At 37.1% G+C, this 25,526-nt stretch overlaps 3 protein-coding genes and 2 pseudogenes across 3 annotated transcripts; 2 read left to right on the top strand and 3 right to left on the bottom strand.

The window, feature by feature from the left end:
* Nucleotides 1-663: 663 nt before the first annotated feature.
* Nucleotides 664-2,446, top strand: LOC142540792 (uncharacterized; annotated as a pseudogene).
* Nucleotides 2,447-4,284: 1,838 nt separating this feature from the next.
* On the bottom strand, nt 4,285-7,316 carry LOC142540793 (uncharacterized). The gene is made up of 10 exons (XM_075647180.1): nt 7,039-7,316; nt 6,720-6,774; nt 5,946-5,981; nt 5,831-5,875; nt 5,623-5,706; nt 5,250-5,315; nt 5,123-5,161; nt 4,920-5,019; nt 4,625-4,775; nt 4,285-4,461 (listed from the first exon to the last, which is right to left on the bottom strand). Exons 1-10 carry the CDS (start codon nt 7,257-7,259, stop codon nt 4,437-4,439), a joined length of 822 nt encoding a protein of 273 aa, XP_075503295.1. The 5' UTR covers nt 7,260-7,316; the 3' UTR covers nt 4,285-4,436.
* A 453-nt stretch (nt 7,317-7,769) lies between these two features.
* Nucleotides 7,770-12,307, top strand: LOC142540791 (uncharacterized). Its single transcript, XM_075647178.1, has 9 exons — nt 7,770-8,052; nt 8,139-8,241; nt 8,964-9,076; nt 9,670-9,738; nt 10,164-10,279; nt 10,362-10,416; nt 11,021-11,141; nt 11,538-11,680; nt 11,952-12,307. Exons 1-9 carry the CDS (start codon nt 7,921-7,923, stop codon nt 12,051-12,053), a joined length of 954 nt encoding a protein of 317 aa, XP_075503293.1. The 5' UTR covers nt 7,770-7,920; the 3' UTR covers nt 12,054-12,307.
* A 310-nt stretch (nt 12,308-12,617) lies between these two features.
* On the bottom strand, nt 12,618-25,372 carry LOC142540790 (protein DETOXIFICATION 24-like; annotated as a pseudogene).
* Nucleotides 22,980-25,523, bottom strand: LOC142538498 (uncharacterized). The gene is made up of 4 exons (XM_075643813.1): nt 25,233-25,523; nt 23,836-24,342; nt 23,593-23,658; nt 22,980-23,213 (listed from the first exon to the last, which is right to left on the bottom strand). Exons 1-4 carry the CDS (start codon nt 25,521-25,523, stop codon nt 22,980-22,982), a joined length of 1,098 nt encoding a protein of 365 aa, XP_075499928.1.
* Between the last annotated feature and the right edge of the window lie 3 nt (nt 25,524-25,526).

Below are 25,526 nucleotides of genomic sequence, written 5' to 3' on the forward strand. Positions count from 1 at the left end.
CTGGATTTGAAATGAATATGAAATTTCATATTTCTTCAACGCAATTTAATGTGTTATGGTTTTTATGTTCATTTCATGGAAACTCTATTAGTACGTTGTATGTTTTCATTAAGAGATCATAATAATTTATTATTGTAGTTACAATCATTAATTTTTTTAATTTTAAAAATCATTACTATTAATTTTTTATATGATTTATTAAATATTGAAAAATATAATATTTATCAAAATATATTTTTTTTAAAAAAATTGTATGATAAATCTCAGGACTTGCATTAAAAAAAATAATTTAATATTATTGATAGGAGAAGAAATAATGAATGGAATGTGTAGTCTATCAATTTAGGATGAGGGTTTAATTGTAATTTAATAATTAATTAATAATTACATGTAAGCCTCTATGTAACCCATTATGTACCCATTATGTACACGTAACATTACCCATTAGATATACCTTACAACACTTTTTCGTCATTTCAGTTTTAATTATTTTTGCTATCGTTTAGTCTTTCTTCCACGTGGCAATCTTTTAGTTTTAGTTTCAGCCCACTGTCCCAGGGCCCATAAATCAAAACTTTGATAGGCCCAAACCATAAGCCCATTACTTTCAGTTTTTATATAAATCCCCGTCAGTTTTAGGGTTTCCAACTCAACGCCATCGTCGACCATTGCCTGAAACATGGCGGAGAGGGGTGGAGGAGACCGTGGTGGGTTCGGCAGAGGATTCGGCGGTCGTGGGCGCGGAGGTGACGGGGAGGCCGGGGGCGCGGTGGCCGCCGTCCCCGGCGGGAAACCGAGGAAGAGAAATGGGTCCCAGTTACGAAGCTCGGACGTCTGGTAAAAGACGGGAAAATAAAATCTTTGGAGCAGATCTACTTGCACTCTCTCCCAATCAAGGAGTACCAAATAATCGAGATACTCTGGTGGGACCGTCGCTGAAAGACGAAGTGATGAAAATCATGCCTGTCCAGAAGCAGACCCGAGCCGGTCAGAGAACCCGGTTTAAGGCGTTTGTGGTGGTTGGAGATGGTAATGGTCACGTTGGGCTGGGAGTAAAGTCCTTTAAGGAGGTGGCCACTGCTATTCGTGGCGCCATAATATTGGCCAAGCTATCTGTTATTCCAGTGAGGAGGGGTTATTGGGGAAACAAGATTGTGAAGCCTCACACCGTGCCTTGTAAAGTTACAGGAAAATGTGGCTCTGTCACCGTGCGGATGGTCCCTGCACCGCGTGGGGCTGGAATTGTTGCTGCTCGGGTCCCAAAGAAGGTGCTTCAGTTTGCAGGTATCGAAGATGTGTTCACTTCTTCCCGTGGATCCACTAAGACCCTTGGAAACTTTGTCAAGGTACAATTTTGGCATTTCTAATTTTGTTTATTTATTTGGATTGATTCTTTCCTTTTTGGCATGTGATGCTGATTGTTGCCTGCTTAAAATCTATAAGTTGGATAACATATCTGTTTATTTATTTATTTTATTTATGAAATGGCTTGGAAGTGTGCATCTATTAATTTTGTTGGTGACCAGCAGTCGTGTTTGTATTTTGCTGGTTGGCTTAAAGTTATTGGAAGTAAATATACTTCTATGATTTAATCTACTGATTTTCTGCCAGACAACTTGATTTTTTCGAGGGTGAATCTGGGATTGATGAACTTTGTTAAGGAATGTGTGAATCTGGAAGTTGTTGGAGTATCATTTAGATTGAAGTTTGTTATGAAATATTAGCATGTGTATGCTTAATTAAAATGTTCTCGTTAACCTTTTTTGCTACTTCGTGTTGTGTTTTGGACTTGAATCAACATAGTCGTGAAGTGTGTGTAGGATTTCGGAATTGCTGCTGAGTACTTTTTAGTTGCTTTTTCCATTGTTGGTTTCATAATTATTATTAACTCTTTTTTGTGGTCATAATCTAGATGCTATTATCCATTTGGAATTGGAATTGGGATTTTGAGTGTTTCTATGTCTAACAATGCATTAAAAAGTCGGGGAAGTAAATTTATCACTTTTTATGTTTTGCTTTCTTATTCAGGCAAAAAAAAACTCTTGTTATTATTGTTTTAGTGTTTTTCTTTCTAACTCAATTGTATGATGTCAGGCAACATTTGATTGTTTGTTGAAGACCTATTGGTTCCTGACTCCAGATTTTTGGAGAGAAACCCGATTCACAAAATCTCCTTTCCAAGAATACACTGATTTGCTGGCGAAGCCAACCACAGCCAAGATTCCCTATGTTGTGGAGGATGCCGAGGCTTGAGCTGCTTCCGTTGAATTGAGTTGAATTTTTTGACTACTTTTAATCTTTTTTACCCCTAAATGTCTACTCGGAACAGAAAAGCATGTCTTTGATATTTTATTTATTATTTATAAGATAAATATGATATCCAATGAATTGTTATTCTATCACAAACTATCACAATCAAGCCTTTATTGATCAGCCTTGCAGACATGTTCCAAAAGTTAATGCAGAAATAGGTTTCTAGTAGTTTAAAACAGTACTAGTCTGTGTTTCTCAGATTTTAGTCAAGCCTTTTATTTGATTTAGAATTTGAAGCATGCTAGTTTTGGTTCTCATATCTTCATTCAACCAAGAGTTACGTGGATTACATTATATCCAGGATATATATGAAGATTTATTTGAGAGCTAATTTGTAAATGTTCTTGAGCTGAATAAGATATCGCAAATAAAGTTTTCATTTTGATGTGTGAAAGAAAATAAAGCAGTTGGAGGATATTTCATGATCTGTTATTTTTTAAAAGAGATCATCCTTTGTTTGCCACGATCGCCATGTTTTTGTTTGATATTCATGATAATAATAATAACAACATAAATATCGTTGAAACTATTTCTGAGCATACCCCGGTCAGAGTCACAATCCCATGGAATAAATAGATCCAAGACTGAATTTCTCCAAGGTCGAGGATTTGGTGCCAAAGTACACACATTGGTCGAGAACTGAGATCGAGCTTAATGGAAGAATACAAGAATGACAAGGCAAAGGATTCCAAGTTCAACATGTGACTTAGCACCAAAAACGCAAAGAGAAGAGTTGATGAAGACCGTGGCTTCTGTTTTTAAGTCACCAAATACTTATTTTAAATTAGATAGTTGAAACCCTACATGCATTAAAAGTGATCCATATATATATTAATTAATACTTAGATAAACAATATAATGCACAATATATATACCGAGGAAGACTTTTGGGAGTTGATTTTATATCCTCTACTCAAACCATCTATATTGTCTTCAATTCATATCTTCTGTAGCTGCGAAAATGGCTCTTCCAGGGCTCTCTCTCTCTATCTTGCATGGCTGCATGTAAAGGTAATGTATAATGTACCAACCATGTCTATTTTGAACTTGATTTTTAAAAATGTGTGCATATTATATAGGTGCAATCAATCAATTCATTGTACGGCGGAAGACAATATTCGAGTCAACACCACCATTTAATTACAAACCTCTAAATGTAATTTGCATTTCTTATTTTAATTCTCTAATTGTTTTTACATTTTTGGTTTTACATGCATTTGACCGACCAATACTAACATACATATTTTTACAGGAAAATATTCATGACATGTGTCTTTAAGAAATTTTTGTACCATTGCTTGCTAGAACTCCAATGGGACCATTTGCAGAATCCCATGAAATATCGCCATTGGCAGTATTACTTTGCCTTCCGGCTGCTTCGTTCATTACCGGGCAAGTTATTTATGTCGATGGAGGATTTACTACAAGCACCTAGCTAGCTAGAAAGCCATGCTACTATATATATTTTTTCGAAAAATTAAGCTTTTTGCGACCAGAATTGCTCGTCTAAATAGCAGGGAGAGAAAAAATTACAGAACGAAAAAGAACGTAACTGGGTTCGGTAGCTAAAAAGTTCGGTTTATTGGGTTGGTAAGGTTGTGTATTATTCTATATTATATATATATTTTCCTACCATATGCATGTAGTATATACATGCAGGTTTGACTCCATGCATAAGTGTATCTGAACTTGTAGATTTAAAACATTTTCACGAAGGTTGTGCACATTTCAGTACTGTATAGGTGGATGCATTGCAATAAATATCGCAGGTTGTTTTAATCCAATAATGCAAATCTTATTCTGTGGTTGGGTTTTTTGGGATTGCTCACTGAATTATAACAGATTTATAAGACTGTTTAGACCGGATTAGAATCAATTTTTCATTTTCAATATATATATATAATATATATATATACTGAATTACAATGGATTAAATTTTTTTTGGCAAGCTTAATGTTCTAGCGAGTCACCATAGATTCAGAAATTCAAGAACTAGTATACTAAAATTCGCTGGTTGTCATAATCCTAAATGAAACAAAACCTCGAGAACAAGTTTTCGGGGCGCTTGTCTTCTACTTAAAAACCGTGTCGTTTGTGTAGAAAGTATATTTTCCCGAGACCATCTAAGAGTGATATCCTTTTGTTCTCCTGCATATATTGAAGGAAACAGAGCTATAAAACACTAGCAAATTCGAGGGAAAACAAATGAAATGGATGGAGAAGCATATGTATGTATGATATTCATCCCGGCACTAATGTATCCAGTTAGGAAATAAGATCAGAACATGAAAAAACACAAAAGTTTTCTGACCTTTTCACAGCTATACTGCCTTGTGAAGTAGCGAGACTGGCACATCGGTATATGGAGTCAAAATTTTGTTGACTCATTGCTTTTTTGTCAAATATGGCATCTGATAGAACGACAGATGATGCTCCCTCCCTTACATATTCCCCTACCGAATCTGTGTAGAATACCAGATATCTTCTCATTTAGCGACAAAAACATCTTGTCCAGGTGATGATCAATTGCACACGGCAACATGGTGAATAAATAAGAGTGGCTCAAATAAACATTTGAGAAGCAAGGAAAAGTTTTGGCATCTCACCTATGGCTATGCCTTGTGATGCAACCATCGGAATAAAGGGAAAAGGCTTACGCACTGCTGCTATGTACCCAACACCCCCTAATGCAGACACGGGATATACCTATTACAAAATATGCACATGTCTAAAACATTTGATACTTTGATAAAAGATATGGCTCATATCAAAGCTCTCTCTTTCCAAGATCAATGGTGGTGACTCTCACCTTGACAATTTTGGCACCAGAGTTAGATGCAGATAGTATCTGCACAATTTAATGAGTTTTCACATTGGTATGTATTGGCCAAAAGAAATGAATTGTGGAAATGAAAACAAACTCAGATGAAACGTACCTCAGATGGAGTCATTACTCCAGGTATATAAAGAGCCTGACCTTGAGCAACATCATCAAGAATATCCTGAGAACAAAATAGCCAATAAATGGTGAAGATAATCTTCCACAAATAGTTAGAAGTATAAGAATAAATTAAGCCCACAAGAACAGAGCCAAACAAGCAGAGCGCATGAGTCGGATAAAATATAAATTGTTAGCTTCAAATGGAAATTAGAAGATCATACGCGAAGAAACTTAAACAAGATATAGCTTCACTGAAGCACGTATCCTCCAGGAACATTCAGTTTTTAGACGCGGATAAAAATAGCTGAATTGAGGCTGCACTCAACGAATGCTGAAGAAACCTTCAAATCAAACAAGTCTGCAGGTACCTTAACCATTGCAGGACTCATAAGGAACTTAGCTCCAGCTATGATTGCATCTCTGGCATCTTGCTTGTTTAAAACAGTTCCAACCTGCAATATCAATGATAATTCTGTTATCTCAGCTTTTTTTTTGGACAACACAGATGCCACAAATAAAAAGATTCTCCCAAAAGAATTGGAATTACAATACTTGAACGGCATGAAAATCACTCACCCCTATTGATGTCGAAGGATATTCATGGACCAAGGTTCGTATGACCTGTATAAATGAACGTGATGCGTATTTATGGCTTCCCAATTTCCAGCATAATTGAATAAAATTAATGTACCTCAAAAACACCTGGAGTAGACATTACAACTTCCAACTGTAAATAAAAATAAGAAATGTATCAGAACATAGAGCAATAGCTCAAGTGAACATTCAAGAAATTACAATATTTGGAAAAGATACAGGTTCCACTAATTCCATCTCATAAAAGTCTGAAGTTAGCATATCCAGCTGAAACACTATAATTTCTCTAATGATCACGTCCGCACTTTCATAGTGCAATGCATGCCTTGATCGATGGTATATATGTGTCTGGAAGTGTGCATAAGTGAGAGAAACACGAGTACGAGGAAAATCAATATTTAGATTTTTATTCAGTCATCATTTACCGAGTGTAACATGTACATTTATACTTAATTCATCAAGTAATCTATCGACACCTAGTACATCTTGCTGTGATAACCAAAACCAAAATATATTATTCTTTTAACTAGAGACAAACACTCAGATATGCAAAAGGAATTTATGGGCTTCACATCTGAATCATTTATTTATTTAGCGGGCCTTGTCATTGGGCTAGCTCTTCTTTTCCTTTAACTGCATACCTTGCATTGTCACTTATCACTGAAATTAGTACTTCCAAACTGCAGATTACCATGGGATCACTTGCCATTGGAAACATAACTTTATATTGGTCAAGACTAGTGAAAACAAGGGCGAGACCAAGAAATTGAACGACTCGCAAAAAATGAATTTTTTTTATTTGACTGGTTAAAGCCTCCTAAGCATGTATTAAGATAGAACTACTATAGTTGCATGAAAGAATTTAGCTTACAACTGAAATTCCACCTCTTAACGCTGCACGGGCGGCCTCAACTGCAACCTCTGCACTAAACAGAACCACCAAGAAATATAAAGTTAAACTAACAGAACCCATTATCCATCTGACATGACAAGTACAAATCAAGAAGACGCCCACAGTCAATTGTTCCAAGTAAATACAGGACTGAAGAGTAAGGCTAAGAAAAATTATCCGTTATAAAATAAAGAGTATCATCCATCACTATCTCATACAGATTTAAAAGGGCATTAACATTTACAACACAACCCCGTTTGTGTGCTTAAAAAGGGCAATGAGAACTGCTCTTGATCACCTTTGGGCGCGAAGGCAAGCAATAACGCCGGAATCTTGGATGGCTGTCAAAACTTTATCAGCAACGGTGTTGGAATACGAAGTGATAGCACCGTTATGGGAATACTTACAGCAGCAGAATTGAGAGGAAAGTGCCGGAAATTTGAAGGGTTTTGGTAAAGAAGAAGAAGAAGAAGAGTAGAAAAGTGGCGATATGCAACGGCTGCTGGCAACGGCCATCATATCTATCCATTCACGGCTGGGATATCTTCGCCGCCCGTGTATATAATAAATAATTGATTTATTATTTACAATCGAAATGAATGTATTTATTTATATGGCTCGACAATTCTTTTTTTTTAATTAGTGTCAAAATTTGAACTTGTTTTGTTGCATTGTTAAAAAGCTAAAAAATGTTCATATTTATTTATTATTACAACATAAGGATGTCTAAATGGTACAAAATTAATATGGATGGATGTTGACTGTCTCATTGTTTTTAGTAATGCAATATATCTATTCACTTTTTTAAAAAAACAAAAAAATATCTATTCACATTTTTGAAAAACGAACAAAAATTATATTTGTTCTCACACACATTTGGCTACATAATTCAGGTATGTATATGTATGTATAGTGGAATATCATAGAATTCCAGCATATTCCTTAATTCCTAAGAATTTAAGTCAACCCGAGGGAAGAAGCTATTATTATTCTGTAAAAAGAAAAAAAAAAAAAAGGGAATACAAATTAATTAATCAGAGGGCTTTACAGCACTATTAATCCAAGGTTATCACGCGGTTCCGTAGCCTATTACCGCTCTCCTTTCTGGGTTGATCACGAATTTCTTCCTGTTGCGTCCATCAGGACGAAGCCGTTGTGGTTGGTGATAATTCCGCCGCTGATGACTTCCCAAACCTTGAGGAGGAGGCTCCATCTTGGGGATATTGATGGAGGAAGGTACGACCGTTTCGAGGCTTCTGGAATCGATTCGTTGAATGAGCCATTGCTTGGAATTAGAGATCAAGATCTTAATGTACGTCCACGCGCAGAGGTTACTTTATAGTTTTAGTGCTTTTGAATTCTGGAAGCTCATATCTTCCTGTGATTTTTAAATCGAAGAGACACGGGTTTGGGGATGCTTTGGATGATGAACGGAATAAAGAACGCATGCATTGGACTCGGGTGTTTTCAAATTTAATCGCACAGTGGGCACAATGGTTTGGTTAGTTTTAATATCCCAATTTTGTTTCTTAATTTTTGTAAAGATTCTAGGGTTTGTAATATTGATTTATTGGGTCTCTGCTTTGGTTAACCCGGACTTATTGAAATATGAGCGTTCATTCGCTCTTTTTTTTTTTTAAAAAAAAAGTTTTAATCACGGTAGAGAAGTTTTCCACTTTAGCTCGCGAGTGGATTTGTCTGACTAACTCACACCTGAGTATTGATCACTTGAGCTGATTTTCAGTTTTGGAAATCCAAAAGGTTGGAAAAAATTCAGGCTATGGCTGGTTCTAAACTGAAAGGAAATGGTATGTGGAAAGAAAATTTGGATTTTAAAGGTGAGTTCAAGGTGTGGTGACACTGATCAGTTTATGCTAGGTTGGGTAAAAAATTATATGTGGCTGTCATAGACCGGTGTGGTGTCTGATGGATTTCTTATAATTTGAAAATGCCAAGAAAAATTTTCGTCTCTTTAAGGATAAGTAATGATAAAAAACTATCTGTTTTTTTTCCGATGAAAAAACCGTATTGCAGTGATTAGAATGTAAGAAAAAGAACTGACGGGCAACCAATTGATATTGTTCATGTGAATAACAAAAAGGTGCAAAATGTGCCATCCATTGACTTAGTAATGACTTAGAAAATATATCTTGATTGATTGCTTGTATTTCATATAAGCTTGCTAATTTGTGCTGAATCTTTTTTGTTGAACTTCTCTTCTAGCAAATTTTATTGTTGGATCCGGGTCAGTTGTTGGATGGCTTTTACCATTTGTTTCGGGGTCTCAAAATGGAGCAAACAACAACCTTCAACCACTTTTGCTTAGTCCCTTGCAGGTACATCTAATAATTTTATTTACCGTTTCCAGAAGTTGAGTTTTTTCTCTTTAATATCCTAATGATTTTACACATTGTAGGACAAACTAGAACTTCACTTCTGCCTATCCATACTTCCAATATGTAAATTTCATTTACTTCATGAGATTTTGGTTGTTGTTCAAGTGAATAGATGATGTTTCTGTTTTAGGCCTGCAATTGGTCTTCTGTTTTAGGTCAACAGAGTAATAACTTGTGTAACAAAGCAATTTTGATGGTATCAGTTGTTCTTGTTATCAATGGGAATGAAAAATCTCTCTCTCGGTTTGAATATACTTGATTTTCAGCTTCTACTTTTATATATATATATATATCATTATAGTTGAATTCTCCACTTGTTTTGCTGTCATTAGTTGTACAAACAATTTGCAAACCCCAAGTTACATAGTTTTGTAGGAATGCCGTGCATGCTCTTTTCATCTGCCGTATTTTCCGCCAAGCTAAAGCTTTTGAACTTTCTTTTTATCTTCTTCTTCTTCTTCTTCTTCTTCTTTAAAGTTTTGATTTCCCTATATTGACACTTATATTTGATTCTGTACTTGGTTTGGCATCAGGAGGCAAGGTTGAAACATCTAAAGCAAAGGCTAGCTGTTCCTTTTGATGGCTCTTTTTCTGAGCATCAAGTATGTCTTTTCTTCTGTGTTCGCAAAAAGTTAATATTTCTTTTGATATATGACATTTGTTTGTCCATATTTAGGATCATAGAATGAAAATATCACTTCCGATAAATTGGAAATTAATGGTCCAAAATCCAAACAATTACGGTATACAAAAGATATTGTTTTCGACCTTGGATTTTCTTGAACAGTAATCTGCCACTCTTTTCAGAACTTAATATAGATGCTTATGGTTTTATTCAGTGTTTCTAATGGTGAGACTGCAAAAATGAATGGGTATGTATGTCAATCCTTGCCTAAGCTTCTCGTCTAATTCATGGAGAGAACTCTCTGGCGTCTATTTACCTTGTCTTGTTCTTATGATCCCATCCATTGTTTGACACCTTAACAGTATGACATTTGAAAATTTATCGAGTATATTCTGTTGGCAGGATGCACTTAGACAGTTGTGGAGATTAGCTTATCCTGATAGACGACTCCCATCTCTTAAGTCGGAGCTTTGGAAAGATATGGGCTGGCAAGGATCTGATCCCTCAACAGATTTCAGGTGTGGTTATATAATTTTTGTTCATTGAAACCTATGCACATGAAATTGATTTAGTTTTGGAAACTATTGGCGTGATTCTCAGGGGTGGAGGATTTATATCATTGGAGAATCTAATCTTTTTTGCCAAGTCATACCCGGTTTGTTCTTTTTCTCTTGTACATTTACACGGTTATTGGGTTTGTTATTTTATTATTTTTTCATTTTCGTCAGTGTTACCCACTTCATACTGGATGTCAGTTCATGGTGAGAGCTTATGTATGTCTTTCATATGTGCTGGTGTGGCTCACTGTAAGACGACCCTAGAAGCTTGAGAAAGCATGGGAAAATATTAAGCAATTTATGTGGAACTGATTATATGTAATTGAATTTTTATCTAATTTTATTCACGTTGGTAGACTAAGTGTGATCTTTACAGTTGTCATCTCTGTAAATGGAATCTTTTGCGTTATGGTTGTTAAGAGGATTGAGAAATTCAAGACTAGATCTGGATTAAATAGTGGTTTGTTTGTTTTAGTTTGAACTACCAATTAATTCTTCAATTGTGTGACGAAAAATTTTCCTAGTTTTGTGCTGTTTGGTCTTCGTTTGGCAAACACAGTATCTGGTTTCTGTTTAACTTTCAACGTGCAAGCCAAAATTGCTTACAAAGAAATTCCAAAGTTGGCATTTTACACAATTTTCTTCATTTTCTCACCGTCATTAGAAATTTTCTTCATTTCCAATGTATTATTGCTGTGACAGGAAGCGTTCCAAAACTTGTTGCACAAGAGAGATGGAGACAGGTCTGAGTGGGAGTATCCGTTTGCTGTTGCAGGAATCAATATTTCGTTTATGCTTGCGCAAATGTTAGATCTTCAGTCAGGTATGCCTAGCATGAATAAATTGTTTCACCAGGCAAAAGTGCCATTTGCAGGATCATCCTCTTTGCCTTCTTTTCTGGTTCTGACAAATAAATAGGTCCGTTCTTCGGAGTATATTCAATCAGAAATGCTTTTGGCATATACCTGATTATGCAATGACATGCTCTTCATCAACAATCTAGTTGATGTGTATTTCAGTTTATTAAATGCTAGGGAAAAAGTAATTTTCTTAAATGAGATTCCATCTTCAGATTTATGCGAGTGTTTCGTAAGTTCACAAGAGAGTTTTACTGTGATTCATTTAAATTGTAAAAAAGTTGTAAATTGTCATTTCAGCAATTTCTGTTGAGGCTTAAACGTTCACTCTACAATCTTTTCAAGTATGAATTTTCCTTCAGGGAAGCCAAGCACCTTGGCCGGACACCATTTCCTTGAATCACTGGGTGAAGATGAAATGGCCTTTGATAACCTTTTCTGTGTTGCCTTCAAAATGCTGGATGCGCAGTGGCTTGCGAAGCGTGCTTCGTACATGGAATTTAACGTAAGTGCCTATTTATCCAGCCTATTTAATTTATTCTCTCTGCAGCCGAGTCTACTTAACTGCCTTAATGGAATATCTAAACCCATTTTCTCACATACGCATAGTTATTTTAACTTGTCCAAACCATATCAAATTTCCATCTATGATGTTACTTTCAATCTCGATCTTTTTCCTGACAGGCTAATTTGTTTTGATCTATTCTTCTGCGACCACTCATACTGTCACCCTCATGCATTCATGTGGGTAATGTGTTATCATTTTGGGTTTGTAGGATGTTCTAAAGTCTACCAGAGCACAACTAGAGCGGGAGCTTGCCCTGGAAGATGTGGCTAGTGTAAGAGATTTGCCAGCGTATAATCTATTGAAAAGATGATTCAACCAATACAAATCCGTTTTTCTTTTCTTTCATATATGCACGTTTCGAATTCGAACGTATACATACTTCATTTAGGTGGTTCTTGTCAGGAGTGTAAGAAAATATAAATTTTCTTTTGAATCTAAAACCTACCTCTTACCCATGGAACATCTAACAAGTTGATTGTCTTCCATAAGTGTTTCACACTTGTGTCTGCTGTTCCACCTCAACCATTCGAATATTGTAAGTCAGCAATATACACATGTTTTCCAACATCACGTTGTATTTGAAACAACATATCAATATGTTTTCGAATTTTGGTTTGTTATACTAATTTTTAATTTTCAGCTATTTTAATTCAATTGTTTATGTTATATTTAAAAAATATCATCTTTTTTCGATAGCAGCAATTATGCCAAAATAATCGAAAATTATCGAAACCAAAGCAAATGAGAGAAGATTATTAATAACGCACATGAAAAGACTTTATTGTGCTTTGAAACTTTGTCAAGTGACACGAATTTTTGTTTGGTAGGCGTACTATATTTTGTCCAAATAGAACACAGAGAGATGTTATTCGAAAACTTTCACATTGTATCAAATTCTTTGTATTTCCTTGAGCCAATGTTTTTCGAAATAGCATTGATAGATAGCAAGGATTGTGACCTTGTCGATATGTTAGCAGTGTTCATACTTGATGGTAACAAGATTGATCTCAATCAAACTTCTATTTCAGATTTTGACTATTTAAATCGTAAATATACGAATATGCATTTGAACAAACCAAAGTAACAGAATCAAAGGTGAGCAAGCAAATGCTTCAATTTATGCTCAATTACACATACAAAAAAATGGGCCCAAAATTTCGATAATACCTGGTAAGCACAATCTATCTTTTTCTTGCATCTTATGCATACCCATTATCATGATTTGGCTCTCCGGCAGATTTAAGGTTCCATCTCTGGAGGCGTTCTAGCAGCGAGCTTGACCTGTTTATCCCAGTCTGTTCTCCAAGCCATGTAGGTCAGTGCAAGTGACTGGGATAGAACTCCCAAGTTCATACCAATCCATATACCCTGCCAACCACAAAGTTTCAAACAACTGATATTTTGGATTAAAATTTCAAGTACTGATCAATAACAGCATGTAACCTCGACTTGAAGATTAGCAAAGTATCCCAGCAAAGCTCCAAGAGGTAATCCAATCAAATAATAGCAGCAAAGATTGATCACTGCAACAGTTCCTTGCAAACCTGCACCTACTGCCACCCCTGTAAACTGTTGGGATATCAGGGAAATAAACGAGATAACATCGCAGCGGAACATGAATAAGATAGACACCAATATTTATAGTGGTTCACCCCAAGATTGGGCTACGTCCACTTTAAACCTCTAAAGGAGATCACTTCTTTATTAATAACAAAGAAGACAAGAGAATTGAGAATACAAAGTATTTCACTCAGAACACTCTGATTTTAACACTCACTTTCTCTCCACTAATCCTATTCTTTCCAAGGATAAACACTCCTTAAGAAATCTCACACTAAATCCTTTTTCTCACTTTTACACTTATGATTGTAGATGAGAGGATTTTGTGTTTTGTTGTGTTTTTGAAATGAAGAATGGATGTGTATTTATAGGTGAAGTTTAGGGAAAAACAAAAAATAAAACCTCATGGCTTATCTCATTATTTTTGACTAATCAACACATGTGTTAATTATGTTGTTGAATTCCAAAATGGTGTGCTTTGAATTCAAATATGGCTTGATTACTTAACAATTTTCCCCCTCAAGCCCATTTTGTGAATTCGATCAAACCTGCAACAGCTTAACAATATTCCAACTTCCATCTCGACAACGTCTTGGTCATCATATCAGATCCATTTTTATCCGTGTGAATCTTCTCAAGCTTCAACAACTTCTTCTCCAATACATCTCGTATCCAATGATAACGAACATCAATATGCTTTGATCTTGAATGCATTGAAGGATTCTTTCCAAGATGAATTGCACTCTGACTGTCACAGAACAACTTGTATTGATCTTGCACAAAACTTAATTCCTCCAAAAACCCTTTCATCCATAACATTTCCTTGCATGCCTCAGTTGCTGCAATGAACTCTGCTTCAGTGGTTGATAATGCTACACACTTTTGCAACTTTGACTGCCATGACACAGCTCCCCCTGCAAATGTAATCAGGTATCCTGATGTGGATTTTCGGGAGTCAACATCTCCTGTCATATCTGCATCTGTGTACCCTACAAGCTCAAGTCTGGATCCTCCAAAACTCAATCTATATTTAGAGGTTCCACGTAGATATCTGAATATCCATTTTACTGCATCCCAATGTTCCTTTCCCGGTTTTGAAAGGAATCTACTCACTACACCTACTGAATGAGCTAAATCCGGCCGAGTACATACCATGGCATACATCAGACTTCCAACAGCTGAAGCATATGGAACACTTTTCATTTCTTCTTCCTCATCCTCTGTAATAGGACTCTGCTTTGAGTTCAACTTGAAGTGGTTGGCAAGAGGACATCCAACCGCTTTGGCCTGGTCCATGTTGAACCTCTGAAGTACCTTCTCAATATACTTCTCCTACGACAATCAGGTCTTCTTGGCATACCTGTCTCGATGGATTTCCATGCCAATAATTCTTTTTGCTGGCCCCAAGTCTTTCATAGAAAAAGTCTTGCTTAGTTGCTTCTTTAGGCCTTTGATTTCAGAAACATCTTTGCCAACAATCAACATATCATCTACATAGAGTAGAAGCACCATCAAATCATCAACAGAGGTATCTTTGACAAACACACAATGGTCTGCAGTGGTTTTCTTGAATCCCTGTTGAGTTATCACCGATTCAAACTTCTTGTACCACTGTCTTGGTGCTTGCTTGAGACCGTACAAACTCTTCTTTAATCTGCACATGAGGTCTTCTTTCCCCTTCTCTTCAAACCCCTCTGGTTGCTCCATGTAGATTTCTTCCTCCAAATCCCCATGAAGGAATGCGGTCTTGACATCTATTTGTTCCACCTCCAGATCAAGCCCAGCTGCTAACCCTAGCACAATCCGGATGGATGTCATCTTCACCACAGGTGAAAATATTTCGTCAAAGTCGACCCCGTGTTTCTGTCCGAAACCTTTGACGACAATCCTAGCTTTGAATCTTGGTTGACTACTGTGTTCTTCGTGCTTCAGTCTGAACACCCACTTATTCTTCAAAGCTTTCTTGCCTTTCGGAAATTTCACCAGCTCAAATGTATCATTATCATGCAATGATTGCATTTCTTCTTGCATAGCCTCCATCCACTTATCCTTGTGTTCACTGGTAATAGCTTCCTCGAAGCTCTCTGGTTCTCCCCCATCAGTTAGCAGGATATATTCATTTGAGGAATATCTGGTTGAGGGTCGCACTTCTCTTCCAGAACGTGTGGTCATTGTACCACGAGAACTTTCTGCTGGTGGTTCACTGTGAACATGGATCTCATCTTCATCTTCATGATCGTTCTGCAATTCTTCATCTTCAACCGGTTGTGGATTTACCGTTGAAGGTCACCATTCCAGATCTTGTTCAGATCCAGAATTCTCATTTTCCGTAGTCTCCAAGAATTCATTCTCCTGAAATATGGCATCACGACTTCTTATAGGCTTTTTGAGATCTGTATTGTAAAACTTGTAACCAAGTTGATCCTCGCCATAGCCTATAAATATGCACTTTCTTGTTTTGACATCCAACTTTTGTCTTTCATCATTTGGTATATGAACATAAGCAACACAGCCAAATACCCGCAAATGATTATAGGAAACTTCTTTGCCTTGCCACACCTGCTCCGGGACATCATAATTGAGAGGAACACAAGGTGAGCGATTCAATATATATGCAGCAGCAACCACGGCCTCACTCCAAAATTCCTTAGTCAGCTTTGCATGTGAGAGCATGCTTCTGACTCTTTCTGCCAAAGTTCTATTCATCCTCTCAGCTAATCCGTTGAGTTGTGGTGTCTTTGGTGGTGTTGTTTGATGTTTGATTCCGTTCTTTTTGCATATCTCATCAAAGGTTCCAATGTATTCTCCTCCATTATCCGTTCGAATACATTTGAGTTTAATGGATGTTTGCCGTTCAACCAAGTTTAGAAAATTGTTGAATGTTTATGCAACTTGATCCTTGGTTTTGAGTGTCCACACCCAAATTTTCCGAGAATGATCATCGATAAAAGTTACCCAGTACCTCGCTCCTCCTGAGCGATAATGGCGTCGGACCACATAGATCTGAGTGCACCAGATCTAGTATTTTATCGGCTCTGCTAGGAGGTGAACTTTTGAATGATATCCTGTTTAGCTTTCCGGCTAAACAGTTTGTGCATTGTTTCATATGAACCTGCTTTATACCGGGCAGAACTTGCTTGCTCACAAGGCGTGTAAGATTCTTTTCACTTATGTGACCAAGACGTCGGTGCCACAACTCTGTTGAGTTTTCTTCCCTTGCGTAGTTCACTCCTTCAGAATGATTTTCCTGAACTACATATAGCTTTGACATCTTTAATTCTTTTGCCACCACAAGTGATCATCTTGAAATCTTACATACCCTATTTCGGAAGGTTGTACAGAAACCTTCTTCATCGAGTCTTTCGACTGATATCAGACTCAGGCGTATATCTGGCACATGCCTAACGTCTTTCAGGATCAGTGTAGAGCCATCCACGATAGTCAAGCTCACATCTCCTTTTCCCACGACTCTGGATAAGTCGTTATTCCCCATTCTCACCACACTAAAATCCCTTGTGTGCAGGATGTAAAGCATTCCTTTCGAGATGTGACGTGGACTGTTGCTCCACTATCGATCACCCAACTAGTTACTTGAGTAGCCAAATTTACGGACTCCTGCTCTAGCTCGTGAACAACATTGAATTCATCAATGACGTTTGTTTGCTCATCGTCGGTTTCATGTTTGTTTTTCGGTTGCTGACAATATTTTTTAATATGTCCGTTTTCTCCACAGCGATAACATTTGATGTTGGCATATCTCCCTGAGGACTTGCTTCTTCTTGGCTTCTGATTTGTGTTTTTCTTGATCTTGCTTCTCCCCCTTGACTCAGCAGCCAAAACATCTGATTGTGAGGTAGAGGATCCTTGAGATCTCCGCCTCATCTCTTCATTCAAGATGCCACTCTTGATGAAGTCCATACTCACGGCTCCTCCCGGTGCTGTGTTCGTGAGTGATACCTTCAGAGTCTCCCAAGACTCTGGCAATGAAGCTAGCACAATCAGAGCTATCACCTCGTCATCAAGTTTTATGCTCATACTTGATAACTGCTCCACGAATCCTTGAATCTCGTTCAGATGATCTGCGACCAGAGTTCCTTCTTTGTATCGAACCTGGACAAGCTTGCTCAAATAGAACAATTTGTTGTTGCCACTTTTGGAGGCATGTAGTGTCTCCAACTTTGTCCAAAGCGTACGAGCATGTGTCTCGTTAGAGATGTGATTATAGACGTTGTCATCGACAAATTGTCGGATGTACCCGCAGACTTGCTCGTGCTCGAAGTTCCATTCAGCATCTGATTTATCATCTGGTTTAGACTCGCTGAACACCGGTAGGTGCATCTTGGTGACGAATAGAAGATCTTTCATCTTACTTTTTCAAAGTTGATAATTAGAGCCATTAAGACTAATCATCTTGCTTGTGCGTACCTCCATCTTTTGTGAATGCTACCAACGAATAATCGTCAAAGCCTGAACACAAAAGAACCACTTCCCTAATACTGTCTAGAAAGCCTTTTCTGATGTGGAAGTTCAGACTAAGCTGCAACCACAGAGCATACGAGGACTTTCTATAGTATTTGAGAATCTAGCTCTGATACCAGTTGTTGGGATATCAGGGAAATAAACGAGGTAACATCGCAGCGGAACATCATAAGTGATATCAACAATGAATAAGATGGACACCAATATTTATAGTGGTTCATCCCAGGATTGGGCTATGTCCACTTTAAACCTCTCAAGGAGATCACTTCTTTATTAATAACAAAGAAGACAAGAGAATTGAGAATACAAAGTATTTCACTCAGAACACTCTGATTTTAACACTCACTTTCTCTCCACTAATCCTATTCCTTCCAAGGATAAACACTCCTTAAGAAATCTCACACTAAATCCTTTTTCTCACTTCTACACTTATGATTATAGATGAGAGGATTTTGTGTTTTGTTGTGTTTTTGAAATGAAGAATTGATGGGTATTTATAGGTGAAGTTTAGGGAAAAAACAAAAAATAAAACCTCATGGCTTACCTCATTATTTTTGACTAATCAAAACATGTGTTAATTATGTTGTTGAATTCCAAAATGGTGTGCTTTGAATTCAAATATGGCTTGATTACTTAACAATACAAGAATCACCCCCATCGGTTACACGTATGGACAAATCCAAAAATTTAGATCAGGGAAGTATTTTGGTGCGCGCACTTGTGCACCACAACTCGGTTTGAACAAAGAATTTATTAAAAATATATTATAAAAGCAAGTGAAGAATGTGGTACTAACCAGAAAATACAGGATAAATGCTGTTAAGAAATACTGAAATAGAAAGCAAAAGAGAGAGATGTGACACCGCGTTGGCAACTTCTGAATCATCGGTAAATGAATATCCAATAGTTTTTCCGAATACCAAGCATATGATAGTAAATATCACCCCAATCACCACTGACGTGGTTATAAGGACTTTGATCGAAAATTTAGTGGCTTTAGCATCTCCTCTTCCGAGCTCATTAGCAATCCGCACACTACAAGGTCATGAAGAAGACGTACGAGCGGTATAAGGTCGAAAAAAAGAGTGGGAAATTATTTAGCAAACACGTACCATGCAGCACCAAGAAATCCAAGGCAAATCATGAATTCCCTTCCATTGACATTAAGACTGCAACATCGAGATTATGATGTATCAAGTTGGAGAGAGAAAATTAAAAACAAAGTTTACTTGCAGCAGACTCACCATATGGAGAAGCCAGATATTGCAACCTCTGCATTGCTCATGTAACCTGCTAATAGGACTAGTACAGAACTGTACCACAACTCCAAGCTAGAAGATTGACAAAAATGCATATTAAGTTTCAATTGTGGAAGCAAATAGATTATGGCCAGACAGTTTGAGAAAATTTAGTATTGGAAAACTAGTTGTGGAAATGACAAACAAAGTTTAAATACGAGAGAATCCGAAGTGGGGACATGATCCATAAGCATTTTATGTAGTCAAACAATAAACAAAGGTATATGTCACTGGCCAAGCTCTCGCACCTACACAGATGAGACTGCAAAATCGGTTCTAGTAGAAATTATCAAATACCAGTCCTCGATTTAGGAAATTTACCAGCCAACGTTGCTAGAAAAATTTATCATCACCCTCATGAATTTTTTTCCCCTAAATATCCTAAATCCAATGTGGAAGGAGTAAACACCATATACGAGAGATTTATAGAGAACTTTTTACCAAACCATAATCCCAGAAGATATTGAGAACTTTATGACAGGCCAAATATCTGTAAACGCTGACGTGCTGAATCCAGTCCACGTATGAGGGCACCAACCCCCGATAATGTAACCTAGTTCTGCGAACACAACGAACCAAGAAGATATGCACAATGCTGCCATTGCTCCATCCACCCCCCAATGCCAAACATAGACAAATAACCACGACAAGGGCAAGTGTAATATGAGCTGAACAATCGATATCCACGCAATGATGATGTTCTTCTGCTGTGCTTGTAGATACATTTGCATCGTCAAAGTGAACACAAAACTGTAGACCATAGGAATAAACCACCGAGAGATATATCCTGCAGCATTTGAGATGGTTTCTTCTTGACCGAATAGTTTAAACATGGACGCACCGAAGATGAAGAGTAGAAGTAGGAGGGTGCACGTTACAAAATCCACGACCCACGATCTTTGCAGATAAATTCCCATCATGTGGTATTGTCGCGCACCGTAGGATTGCCCGCAAAGTGTTTCAGACGCACTCGACATTCCAATCTAAAACAACACAAACAAAATGAACTCTAAATAATTAAAGTGATGTAATGATATTCAAGTTGGTTGCATTGGAACTAAAAGTTGTGAATAAATAACATAATCCAGCATCCGAAAGAATCAAGGTTTATACCAATATTCCATTCACGAAGCGAACTGTTAAAGTTTGAACGAGCGCGTAACCAGCAAGAGCAATGGAACTCTGATGTCCGATGAAGGACTGTGTCACTATTATGGTTCCGAATGAAGCCACTCTTGCTAACATAACAGGCAGTGCTACCCTCCAAATATTCTGGGATTCATGATCACAAACTTTTGTTTTAAAATCAACCACCTCCTTTCCTTCCGAAGAAACAAGGAGTTTCTCATGCATGCCATTATCCATGTTTCTGTAAAGTCAAAGATAATTAACAAAATGATCAGCAGATAATATTACACGAAACTATAATGTTTTAACTACGTGATATAATCAGTATTGGAGGTGTATGTATCTTTCAAAATATGTGTACGTACCGTTGGGTTTCAACGATGGCTTTTCATTCGATACGAGTTGCAAATACAGTACTTTGTCCGCTCGACTACATACATTTTTAAGATATGTTCTACTTTATGCCAAACTCTCATGCACTGATATGGCACAAGCCATTTTAAATCTTAATTAGATCTGCCTTATTTTCAATTCCTTGTTAATCAACACATCGATACAAGCAAGTGGTCCTAGCTATTTTAACACATTTCGATCGCTCCCCACTTGTTCAAATGGACTGAAAAAACACGGTACGTGACTGTACTAACATTTTAAGTACAGAAGAAGAAAAGTTGGCAACATCACCAAAATAGAATAACTCTATAAAGGAGCTAAAAAAGCACAAGACACAAATTTTTGAATGGAAAGAGATCAACTTGAACTTGTACCAAGGTATCAAAGATACACAAGTAGTTGTGCCCAGGCTCCAATTATGTAGAAGAAATTGTCACACTTAAATGCATGGACGAACTTAACGAAATTACTCGTCACAGAGAAGAGGTGAGAAAGATTGAATTTTTTGTGCGTACATAAGTAAATAGTTAATGAATATTTTATTTCTCAAATTTTTTTAATGATAATTACACTCAGATCTCTTTTGCCAACCCAACCCCACCCGTACCTACCTCGGCAGCACGTGCTCCGCATCTAATCAACTCACTTAAATTGTGTGCATTTCATTTTATTTCTCTCGATGGAAAAATATCATAAAGTATGAAAATATATATAATATTAGTCTAAATATATTCAATATGATAATATAGTCGCTTGGAAATTCCAAAATGAATTATCCAGTCTCGACATTATTTTCATCGATCCAAATTGCATAGAGTTAAGAATTTGATGTAAAGTCGTGGGTAGGTGCATCTTCGTTTTTCTAGATCAAATCAGATTGAATAATGGAGTGTGGCAAATAATCCATATTTTTAGCAATCATCACGGTTATCCATCCAATAGATTAGATAAAATTATATACATATAATAATAATCATCGTATATTTTCAAGTAACTGACTTTTTTATTTTTTGGCTGTCGGAGATAATTAACTACTAATAATAACATGCAATTTTTTTTTTTTTTTTTATGTACAATATCTTCTACTCCATATTGTAGCACTGATAGTTTTATTTACCAAATATAAAAGCTCTTCATTTAGCATTATTGCACATTCAACTATTAATTTCAAGGATCTTTCGTACCGATATATAGTAAACCAAGTTGCAATAACTTCAGCTGCTTATTCTATAAAAATTCTATCAACAATAAAAATCACGATTTGTTTGTTTTAATTCTATTATTAAGTATTTTTTAAATGAATATAACCACCTATTGTCATACTCAGGATTTATGATTAAGATGAATTCTGATATTTTCATAAAAAAAATATAATCCATAATCTCAAATTTGATTTCGAGACACAAAATCTTTAGCTGGCTGGGTTATATTGGTCATTACCCGCGGCCTCAGTAAGTCACATGAGTCTTGCATGTTTTCTTTCATTAAAATAAAATCTGCTGCATATATTATATTTAGGCTACGTTTGGTTGGAAAGATTAAATAAACTAATGATTAGTATGTAAATGATAAATAAAATGATTGTGATAGAAATGTAATATATGATGTAAAATATTATTATGTTTGGTATAATTTTTAAGTACGAGATAATTTTGAATTTTTTGATAAAATGACGAAATTGCCCTTTTTTTTTTTCTTTACTCCAGCGACGGCCCGATCCTGACAGGTCGACGGCAGGTCGGTGGTCGGCTGGAAGCGGCGGGTGACGGTGGTCAGCCGGAATCGACTGGCGATGGTCGGACAGAATCGGCGGCGGCGGAAGCGGCGGAGGTCGGAGGTCGGCGGTTGCCGGAGGTCGGCGGTTTCCGGCGGCGACGGTCGGCGGTCGACGGCGGCGGGTGGCGGTTGCTAGCGGCGGTGGGCAGTCGGTGGAAGGAAGTGGTGGGGAGTTTGGATTTAGGAGAAGGGTAGAATTGAAAAAATAGGATGAATTAAGAGTGGGATAAATAATCCTAGGGGCGAGGAGATATTATTTTAACCTACCTAATATAACTTAATCATTCATAGGAGAGATTGACCTGGTTAAATAAAAAACGTACCAAACGAGTGATTAGGTAGGTTTTAAAAAAATAAACCTACCTAATCCTATCAACCAAACGCTCCTTTACAGTCAAATCTTGGCAACTCGATCAATACAACCTCAATGAAAATTCTCTCTAATAATATCCATATCATGGTATGTGAAGGCAAAAGTTACCCTCTCTTGATCTGTATTTATTCCCCCAACAAATTACCAAGACGACTGCACAATCTACTCCTACAGAGCTGACTTCTTGTAACAAGTAGTTTTGGCACAAAATTGATTTAGAATCGGACAACTATTCCTCAGCAACCGTCGCTTCAGTTTTACCCTTTTTATCAGTTACTTTGACTTCCCTTTCGTTTTCTGAAGGCCCCCCGGTTTCCAGTTTTGCAGGACCAGGACCAGCTGACACCTTCACCATTGATGGTCGTAGGAGTCTCTCACCAAGTTGGAACCCCTTCTTGTATTCTTCGATGACAACATCCTCTTCATATTCCATGGAATCCTCACGCATTATGGCTTCATGCAGCTTCGGCAAGAGAAGAGGAGGTAGATGTTATTACAGAAGAACAATATCTTGTGCGACTTTGTAATGAAAAAATGACAAGTAGCGGCAAATTAAAGCAAGATCTGAACGCATGCTAAAGGGAGGAATTCAGAATCAACTCAGATGAGTAAATGATCCTGATTGCCGCCGGTACACAATAAGCATAAGGACAAACTAGAAAATATTGGACAGGTAACCCGACAAATAGCTGATCGTACTGGGAAGAAAAAATAAGAATCTTGAATAAGATTTTGAGATGCCACACAACCTCTGCCCAGTAAACTCACCAAGTTGACTCTAATCAGTTGAGAATTAGGTTGATTTAAAATCGTATCCAGGTCTTCAAATGACCTGAATAGACCTTATACAGCTTTTCAACGAGTTCATCTATTACTCGACTGAATTTCGAGCCAACTTGGAAGTTTACCTGCATGGAGTCAATGGCAACATGATGGTAGTGGCAGTAAAAATCAAGGTAAGCTGAAGAGTTTAACGACACAAATTCCCAAAGAGAGATCGCTATTTCACATTATTAGACAGCTAGCAAAACATAAACAAAACAATAGGAACTTATGGATGAAAAAAAATATTAATAGGAACTTACCATGGGATCAAATGGTTTCCCCACAGTCTCCAAAGGGACAACACCAAGGGATCCCATAATCTCAATAAACTGCTTATATATGCTCTGGTAACTGTTAACTATCTTCTCCTCCTCTTCAGTCTCAACCTTGATCTGGGCTTTCGCTCTCTCAAAATTATCCAAAACAGACAATAAACTTTCCATTACTTCTCCTTGCGCATTTTTCACCAAAGAAAGCCGTTCTCTCTCTGTTCTCTTACGGAAATTATCGAAATCCGCACTTATTCTAAGGATTCGATCCTTCTCGTTTGATAATTCCTCAGATAAAGTTAGGACTTTTCTCCCAAGATCAATTTTCTCGTCTTCAATAGATTTAAGGAAAGATTCTATCTTGGCAGCTTTTGATTCATCATTATTTACTAAAGCCTCTTTATACAAATTTAACGAAACTATAACAGAACTAGGTTCTGCTGCTGTATCTTCCCCCTCACCAGAAGCATCATCAGCAATGGCACCATATATATTCCCCTATTCATCAAATCACAAAGATTATGCACAGTGATGCACAGTTTCAAAGCTTGATCGCAAGAATGACAGCTTAACCATATTGCGTACACACCAACTACAGTAAAAACTTTTTGAATACAGGATTTTTTAGCTAACTATTAGGAAGTAGATACACACGCATTCTATATCCTTATAAAGGTTAAATATGGATACCTAAGGTGTAAAATAAGAACCTATCACACATTCTGATGAGGAAACAAAGAAAAATTAGACTACATTATCTCTGCTCATGCAAACACAAAGCAACGAACATATCGAAGAGTGTTCAATGGATATCCAAATGTTATAGTTCTAGGGCAACAAATATCAGAACTTTTTTTAAAAAAAAAGCAACCTCAAACTTTTTAAACCAATGCAACTGCATTTCTGGTATATATTTGATTCCATTCCATAACTAAAGGACATCCAAATTCTCTATTTAGCAATTTCACAATTACAAAATTTCTCTCATTATCAGGTATGAAGTGTGTTGTGCCATTTATGCAAACTAATATTTTAAGCCATTAGTTGGGAGCTAATGAATATATTGTGTCAGTCCTGGTTGCCATCCCGTGGTGGCCAACTTCTTTTCAGCTTCAAGTAACTTAGTTCTACTTCATTTCCAGTAAACAGAGTGAAATATCCATTTTAACTATAAAAAAGAACCTGTTTATGAACGAAAAAGTTCAAGTCGTCATGATAACAACGCTTAAAAAATATTTCTTCATTAGATACATTTAAATGGCAACTCAACCACACAACAATTAGATACAACAATTAATTGTAAAATAAATCTTATCCAGAGAATGGCAACTCAACCACACAACAATTAGATACAGAACAGATGACGAAATAGTTCCTTCAGAAGCTACCTCTAATTCGAGTTCGGACTCGGATTCAGATCCTCGCACCAGGTCTTCACGTGGAGTGTCGGTCTGAACCTCGACATTTTCTTCATTTGCAGCAAAGGATAAGAATTTATTACGCGAGTAGCTCGGCGATCGAACACTTCTCCTATCGTAGCCAGAAGGACGGATACGACACCGTACCTGTGGAACCCTACTTGTCGAAAACAACACCCGGGAAAAGGAGGAGCTTCCGGCTCTAAGACACGCCGCATGTGTAGTGAAAGTAGGCGGCGTGTTGAACACAGTGGATGCCATTAC

Source organism: Primulina tabacum, chromosome 3 (assembly GCF_025594145.1).
Source record: "Primulina tabacum isolate GXHZ01 chromosome 3, ASM2559414v2, whole genome shotgun sequence".
NCBI lineage: Eukaryota > Viridiplantae > Streptophyta > Magnoliopsida > Lamiales > Gesneriaceae > Primulina > Primulina tabacum.

Excerpts from the sequence above, each read along its gene's own strand:
- LOC142540793 (XM_075647180.1), bottom strand. The coding sequence starts at position 7,259 with ATGATGGCCGTTGCCAGCAGCCGTTGCATATCGCCACTTTTCTACTCT. Across the intron at positions 5,162-5,249 it reads GAGTAATGACTCCATCTGAG|ATACTATCTGCATCTAACTC; the intron begins GTACGTTTCATC and ends TAAATTGTGCAG. Across the intron at positions 5,020-5,122 it reads CTGGTGCCAAAATTGTCAAG|GTATATCCCGTGTCTGCATT; the intron begins GTGAGAGTCACC and ends ATTTTGTAATAG.
- LOC142540791 (XM_075647178.1), top strand. The coding sequence starts at position 7,921 with ATGACTTCCCAAACCTTGAGGAGGAGGCTCCATCTTGGGGATATTGAT. Across the intron at positions 8,242-8,963 it reads ACAGTGGGCACAATGGTTTG|CAAATTTTATTGTTGGATCC; the intron begins GTTAGTTTTAAT and ends CTTCTCTTCTAG. Across the intron at positions 10,280-10,361 it reads GATCCCTCAACAGATTTCAG|GGGTGGAGGATTTATATCAT; the intron begins GTGTGGTTATAT and ends CGTGATTCTCAG.
- LOC142538498 (XM_075643813.1), bottom strand. The coding sequence starts at position 25,523 with ATGGCATCCACTGTGTTCAACACGCCGCCTACTTTCACTACACATGCG. Across the intron at positions 23,659-23,835 it reads GGAAACCATTTGATCCCATG|GTAAACTTCCAAGTTGGCTC; the intron begins GTAAGTTCCTAT and ends GACTCCATGCAG. Across the intron at positions 23,214-23,592 it reads TCGTTGAAAAGCTGTATAAG|CTGCATGAAGCCATAATGCG; the intron begins GTCTATTCAGGT and ends CTCTTGCCGAAG.